Source organism: Nicotiana tomentosiformis, chromosome 1, assembly GCF_000390325.3.
Source record: "Nicotiana tomentosiformis chromosome 1, ASM39032v3, whole genome shotgun sequence".
In the NCBI taxonomy this organism is placed as follows: Eukaryota; Viridiplantae; Streptophyta; class Magnoliopsida; order Solanales; family Solanaceae; genus Nicotiana; species Nicotiana tomentosiformis.
This window is the reverse complement of record NC_090812.1, coordinates 153,471,423-153,478,932: the sequence shown is the minus strand read 5'-3', so window position 1 is coordinate 153,478,932 and position 7,510 is coordinate 153,471,423. Positions and strand designations below refer to the sequence as shown.

The following is a 7,510-nucleotide window of genomic DNA, read 5'->3' as shown; positions in this document are numbered from 1 at the left end:
TAAATTAGGAATGCTTTAGAAGATACGTTTTCATCCTTTAAGTTAGAATATTTTCTGGTTTAATTAGTTGTTATAATAAGTATTAATAACTATTACCAACAAGGGTTGTGGTAGAGTGATAACATCCTTAACCAGAGGTCTCGGATTCGAGTCTTTGGGTACGAAGTCGCCTTTATTAGGTAGCGCTTTACCCCTCAATGTGGGACTTCTCGGCGCGAATCCGAATTTAGTCGGACCCCGGGCCCCAATATGGGCACCGAATATCGGGTGTGAAACCAAAAAAATAACTATTATGTATTCCATATAATACTTTACGACACAATGGAATTTAATATAGTATTTTGGTTTCAACACCTTTTAGGAACATTTTATATTTGATAATCGATTAGCTCTGCATCCATCCAAGGCAGATCCGCAAAGTATTGTAGATTCACCCGCACAATCATTTGCTGTTAGTTTTACACTTTTCATAAAAGTAACACTTAGAGTTTCTACTAATTGAGAAAAAGTACCTTCTAAATGCGTAAGAAAGTGGTCTTTTTGTGAGAACATGAGGTTCTACCCCCGTTGCCGGGTGTCAATGATTCGGTTCGGTCAATTATTTTATAAAATTTGTACCATATCAATTTTTCTGTTATTGGTTCCCCTATTGCTAGGGGTCTCGTGACGCAAGGTTGGTGGACAAGCTGCCTCCAATTATTTTTCTTGTGTCTTCACTTTTCTTTTTGCGCCAAATCGCATCCTTTCGATCAACTTTCATCCAAACACGTTCATACACATAAAAAAAAATACGTAATGAGCATAAACAAATTATGCAATCTTCAGCAAATCACATAATACGTGGGACGTAAACTGATATCGGTGAATATCTTTCACAATTAAAAAAATAAAGTATCTTTTGGAGATGTTATTTCTTATAAAGAGCGGATAAACCTAATTTTTCACTTCAAATGTATGAAATTATTTTGATATCTACTTGGTGGTACAAAATTGAGATTATTACATTATAAGAATTTGTAAAAATACCTTAACCGTCTGTATATATTTCTTATAAAATATAATATAAGTCTTAGTGAGATTGAGTTACCAAGTATCTCTAGTAGTAGGAATTATCGGGTAACCGCGTGAATGATCAAGATTACAAAAGTAAAAACAAAACAAAAAATATTAAATAAATTCAAGACCTCTTATTAAGGTTTAGCTTACATAATACGTTTGCGTTCTTTCCCCCTTTCTCTCCCCTTCGCTTTCCTAAGAAAAAAAATGTTTTCTTTTTAAATATGAAGGCATTCTTGAAGCCTCTCTTTACTTGGAGCTGTACCTTTTAAAAATTTAAAGTTCAGAATGAATACTAAATAAACAACACAACACATTAAACACTACAAAGCAAGAGTATCCATGTTGTCAATAAAATGAGATCATACTTGATATGTTATTGGTTTTCCCATATATTAATATTCATCTAGCAGTTGATTTCCTTTCAAATCATACTCTAGTTTTCCAAACATCTTTTCTAACCATAATCTAGCTCCAAAAATCCATAACAATAACATAGAAAATACTTTACACTTGATATACTGTAAATTGAGAGTAATGTACAAGCACTGGAATAGCTAAACAACTAATTACATCATTATGGAGTTTTAACAGTTCCTTCATTTCCAATGTCATATACAGCTATATTATCTCATGCATTGATGAAATGGAATTTGCAGAAACGTCTTGTTCGGCAAGCACAATCTTCAACTATCAACGGTCAAATTGCAGCTGCTTCAGCTTCCATGACTAATATAGGATCCCGCGATTTATTCACATAGCTACTTCTGCAACCATATGAAACGGTCTTTCAAGCATTTTGCAGGTTCCATGATACCGCTGAGCCATCCAAATCCGAAAGATAATTGATTTGCTTGCAAGCTAATGAGGCGTTGCCTGTAAGGTATCAGTATGTTCCTGAGTCCTGCATTTAGAACAAACAACATTACCAAATCAGTCATCGTCAGACAAGTATGGGAGCCCTGTGCATGAAGCATCCCGCATTTACGCAGGGTCCGGGGAAGGACCGCACCCCAAGTGAGTGTGATGTAGGCAGCCTACCTTGATGCAAGCATCAGTGGCTGATTCCACGGCTCAAACCCGTGACCTATAAGTCACTTTACCATTGCTCCAAGGCTCCCCCTCAAAAATATAGAATAAATCTACTATAGCAAATTCTTTGCACCTGAAATGCACATAGTCTTGTAAAGCAGAGCTGTATGAGGATTTCCTCGAGTACTCATGTGAGGCTTCTCCAAACACTCGAGGAATGCAAGGTCTGCCTTGAGAAGCTCAGCTTGGTCATGAGTATCATAGCCCATGTCATGACAATAGCAGCAAAAATCCAACCAATCAATCGGTCTTCTGTCCCAAACTAAAGACCCTCCGTCTTTCCCACTTGACCAGTTTGGTCCACAATAATGACCATATCGAGGGAAAAACTGTGAAAGGAAAGCTCTTGGACCTGTATGCCAAGGAACTTTCGAGACATATGGTCTAAAGCGTACGGTTGACGTCCGAGCTAGAGAGTCTACACTTTCACTAGATTGCCTGCGCCTTTTCAGCTTCTTGTTGACAGTTGTTGGCATCTGAATATTACCCTCAGATCCTTTGGCCCAAGGAACAAATGAAAACAGGGTCCATTTCCAAAACTTAGCATCAAACTGAGCCTTTTGTTTAGGTGCTTCCATTAGGGTACTAGTAGATACAATAGTTGAAGCCATATCCTTTGCAGATCGGGGTTTGAACGACAGGAAATTACTAAGAAATGAAAAATCCATTGCTAGATAGTGGAAGACGCTACCAATACACAACTTCAGCCAGCAGAACTTGTATGATCGGAGTACCTAAATCCATATGTAGTTGCATCAGATGCAGTAACAATTTCCAGTTGCAATTTTCAAAAACAATGGACCTGGTTGCTAATTACCAGCTATAATAACAAACTAGAAGAAAGGATCTTTCAACCAATTCATAGAAAAGGGGAGGTTGTTCCCATCCATAGGGAAAAGAGACCTCGTTTTCTTCTTTCTTCCTTCTCTCTCTTTGGTTGGAGAGAGAAGAAAGTTATTATTGTCGTAATACATCATTTGCCCCCTTCTTGCAGACTAGTATAAAGAAGACATTTTGCCGTTGCATTGACTAAGGAAATTCGTAAAATCAAAAGCATAAGGTAACTACTAGTACAGTCCATTTCATTATAAACAATTTATCAGAATAATATGTGCATTCAAATCACACTATAATAGCACTTGCACACAGCACATATACAGTGTAATCCTCACTTTATGGGTCATGCTCGAGTCAGAGGATTTGGAGGGACCATACTTGTTTATATTCAAGTTGACCAGATAATTACATTATGGATTCAGCAATCCAAGCGAATCATTTCTTCATTAATACTCAAGCAGTTAATCCTCAATTTTTCATTAATGATATTTTAGATGACTGATGCGTAGAATAGCAAACCTAAGGCATTTACCAACACAGCAACTAACTTCCAATAGCTGTTCATAATAAAAAGATTAGCTACTGAAAGGAAAGTGCTTTTCCAGAAAAGAGTATGTTTAGAACTCATGCCTTCGTTTTTTTTTTTTTAAATTTTAAGAATATAACTGCAAAGAAATTGTACTAAAGATGCAAAAAGGGGACGCCAACACTGTACATGAACTGTAAAAAAGAAGCACAGTGTAGTTGCTTGACTGCTTCAAGCTCCTTCAGACAACCAGCAAAGCCAAATTTTTCCGCAGGTTTTCATTCTTGACCCACCAAAGCAATTTAGTCAAATAAAGGGTTAATAAATTGGTGTACATTCATACAAGCTTCTGTAGAACTCAAGGAAACAGGGATAGAGTCTATAGAACAAATTCAGTTCAAGTAAGGTCGTTAGATTAATACAAGATTCTAGAAACATTCTTCTGTTCCTTTCCTTCCGATTTCACCAAAATAAGCAAACAAGGATCATGCACCACATACCTATCCCAAAATTCCAGCATAGCAGTAGCTTCTTTACTTCATGCTTTCCTTTATTTTCTTTACACTTTTAAATCTATTTCTTCTCAACCAAAATTATTTTATATTCTTTAGATTTTCACCATCGACAATAATTCCGAAACTAAAATGCATTCTAAATATAGCTTCTTGGCTCTTGCAGATACAATGGTACTGTCTAAATATCTTTAGAAGAAGAGAGTGCACAAAATTGGGAGGTTGAAAGTGAGTCCAGGTACTACGTAATGCGTTGGCCGCCGGTTACCAGTCAAAGGGCAAAAAGGAGCCAAGGGGAAGGGGGCTCAGCATAAGTTGTGTAACTGCTTCACCTTATTAAAAAAAAAAGAAGTGTAACCACCTCGGGAAGTGGACTACAGATTTCCAGAAGATCGAGGTTTTGCTTAATTTGTCTTTTCTAGGTAACATATAGAGAAATGCTATACTTTATGAAAGTGCATTCTATATACGAGAGCACGGATCACGGATCTTGCACATTTTGAAGCACATCTTCCCGCAGAAAGGGATATATATCTTGCTACAAGCTGATGATGAATACTAACCACTAGGTCATTCCATAATTCATCCCTATAGCATGAGTGACAAGGTGCATAGCAACGAATGAAGGAGTAAATCCATCAAGTTAAAGCTTGAAAGTAGCCACAAATTAATATTTCCATCAGACTTTTGGTGGACATTAGGCCTCTACATGATTTTTTTTATATGAGGCCCTTATACGATAAAAAAACTTCTGGTTGGAGATTTTCCAAAAGAAATGCATAAATTTTGTTGAAGGTATACCACATTTGATGACATGGAGAAGCTCCAAAGGTGCGTCTTTTCAAATCTTAGTAAGACTGTATCAAGTATCAACAGCTCTTCAGACGGCCAAAATAAGGGCAACCCGGTGCACTAAGCTCCCGCTATGCGCGAGGTCCGGGGAAGGGCCAGACCACAAGAGTCTATTGTACGCAGCCTTACCTTACATTTCTGCGAGAGGTTTCCACGGCTCGAGCCCATGACCTCTCGGTCACATGGCAGCAACTTTATAGTTACGCCAAGGCTCCCCTTCTATTCAGACGGCCAAAATCCGTCAAGAAATTCCAAGTCTTGCACGGGCTTCTCTTCAACATTTCTCACTATTTACATTTAATGAAAAGGCAGAGAATGCTTGATGAAAAGACTCAACTACTTGCTTTTGCATTGTGAAGTTGATGCTTCAAAGTAGGGAATTATGTTCCCTTCATCTAGATGCACTTGATTATACCTAACTTGGTCAGATTCTTACTATTGCCATTCCATAGATGCGTTTTCAGCGACTTTAAGAAATACTATAGTTACTGCTGTAAAAATGAGGCCTTATTCATGGGAGACTTTACACTTCTTATGAACTTACTTTTGGTTAGACCCGACTGCTTTGGTTCAACGGCAAGGCAGTAGATGTTATAGGCATAGGTCGGGAGTTTGAATCCAGACTAATGAACCAAGTATGATATTTAAGTCAAGAATGGTAGAGGGGTAAACCTATTAACCAAGTTTTGGGGCTGGAAACAACATACTTCCTTGTTATCCAAGGGAAAAGGCGGAACTTACTATTTTATGTCGGCTGCCTGACCTACTGTAACCCTCCTCTTTTATCCATGCTTTAAACTGACTCTACTTTGAGAAACTCAAGTAGATATATGTTGGTTGTGTAAAAAATGATATGACAAAATACATAAATGTCTAAGTATCTTTCATATTCCATATTTTACATGGATATCAATTAGTAGTACTATATAGATTAATGTATGATTCATGTCAGTAAAGATGCCTGAGCAGACCACTAGCAAGTTCATATAATAATCAAGACACGCATAGCTATCAAGGTTGGGGTGATCCTGCACAGTTGCAGATGTGGTAGTAAATTCGAAATAACCACCGAACAAAAGGGTGGTTCCTCCCTCTCTTAACCAGAACTCTCGAGTTTGAATCTAGGAATGAACCCATTCCCATTCGACAGGGAGCACTTTACCCCTATATTAGTTGGTTGCGGATACTAGATGCTAAAAAAGGACGTGAAGTACAAACAAAAATATCTTATTCCCTAGGTAAGTGAAAGAGGAACAAAACACACTACATAGAGTCATAGATCAAATATAGATACTCTTGAAGGGTTTCTCTGTCTTATTTTCTCCAGATTTTAATATTTCAGTAAAATGAATAAAACATCAAACATGTAGCTTCCTTTTAACCTCCCCCCCCCCCCCCCCCAAGAAACCCACACACACACACATACACAGGAAGCCCCTAGAGAAACCAAATGAGAGACACAACTTAGCTTAAAGATTTTCGTTACAGGAAAAATATAATTATTTATAGGATTTAAATTATATGCACTGACTGTGAAGATTATTTTACGCTGTCAATGAATTTTATCACAGGTTAGGTATCATTTTTACCGCATTACCAAATTAATGTTTATCAAAATATTTACCTTACAATTATCTAATAAGTGTCGGTCTTGTATTCTATAATTGTTATAATTCCTTCCCATTCCAGTGATATTAGTATCAGCCATGTATTCTATTATTGTTAGATTTCCATCACTATATATTGTTCCTTTTACCTCATTTTCTTATTATTTTGTTTTCATTATTGTTTGTTGCTACTCCTTATTTTCATCTTTCCTTGGCGCAAGGGTCTATTGAAAACAAACTCTCTACATTCACGGTAGGGGTAAGGCCTGCGTACACACTACACTCCCTAGAACCCACTTGTGGGACTATAATGGGTATGTTGTTGTATAATTACCTAATAAGTGGCTTGATCGCGCAAAATTTTCCGGACACTGCATAGAACTTGAACTCTTATCTCTGTGGGTCTCTATATTCTTCTAATTCCATTATCTAAAATAGACCAAAAAACAAGTTTCTTTTCCCATTTCTCTTCTTCTTCTTTTTCCCTCCCACTACCCACCGCCTCACCATAAATCAAGAACCAGTAAAAAACAAATCTAAAAGAGAATACAAATTCAATAACAGAATCGCAATAGAAACATATAAGTTGAATATTATAAAAAGAGAGACTTCGCACTGAAAGTGAAGAGGTCAAAACATAAAGCTAATACCTTTTACAGTTTAATACCCAAAAAAAGAATGTTAAACTAAAGAAAACAAGAATCAGTCAAGTCAGAGGACAAAGTACCTGAGAATCTTCATTGATTAGCAGTTCAGCACAAAAATGAGTTCATCTGGTGTGTGTGTGTTGGGGGGGTGGGGGGAGGGGTTGGGGGGGTGGTGTTCTTTGAGAAGTCTGTCTTTGGTTGGAGATTATTGTTGATCTGCTTCTAATTATTTGTTTGGCTGTGGGAAAATGTGACGCTGAGATGGGATTTCGAAGGTTCTAGCTGCTTAACACGTGTGGTGGGTCCCACTAGATTTTTAATTTTATTTTATATTATTATTATCTTGAATAACATAATTAATTTGAGTTCGCAGCACAATAC

The 7,510-nt window shown here is 37.2% G+C and overlaps 1 protein-coding gene across 1 annotated transcript; it reads right to left on the bottom strand.

The window, feature by feature from the left end:
- Nucleotides 1-1,552: 1,552 nt before the first annotated feature.
- On the bottom strand, nt 1,553-7,364 carry LOC104090065 (uncharacterized). The gene is made up of 3 exons (XM_009595099.4): nt 7,210-7,364; nt 2,222-2,882; nt 1,553-1,960 (listed from the first exon to the last, which is right to left on the bottom strand). The coding sequence occupies exons 2-3, from the start codon at nt 2,814-2,816 to the stop codon at nt 1,818-1,820; spliced, it is 738 nt and encodes a 245-aa protein (XP_009593394.1). The 5' UTR covers nt 2,817-2,882; nt 7,210-7,364; the 3' UTR covers nt 1,553-1,817.
- Nucleotides 7,365-7,510: the final 146 nt, after the last annotated feature.

Bases quoted from the DNA above. Each gene is read 5' to 3' on its own strand.
- LOC104090065 (XM_009595099.4), bottom strand. From the start codon at position 2,816: ATGGATTTTTCATTTCTTAGTAATTTCCTGTCGTTCAAACCCCGATCT. The intron at 1,961-2,221 runs GTGCAAAGAATT...TTCTAAATGCAG, and splicing joins CAAGACTATGTGCATTTCAG to GACTCAGGAACATACTGATA.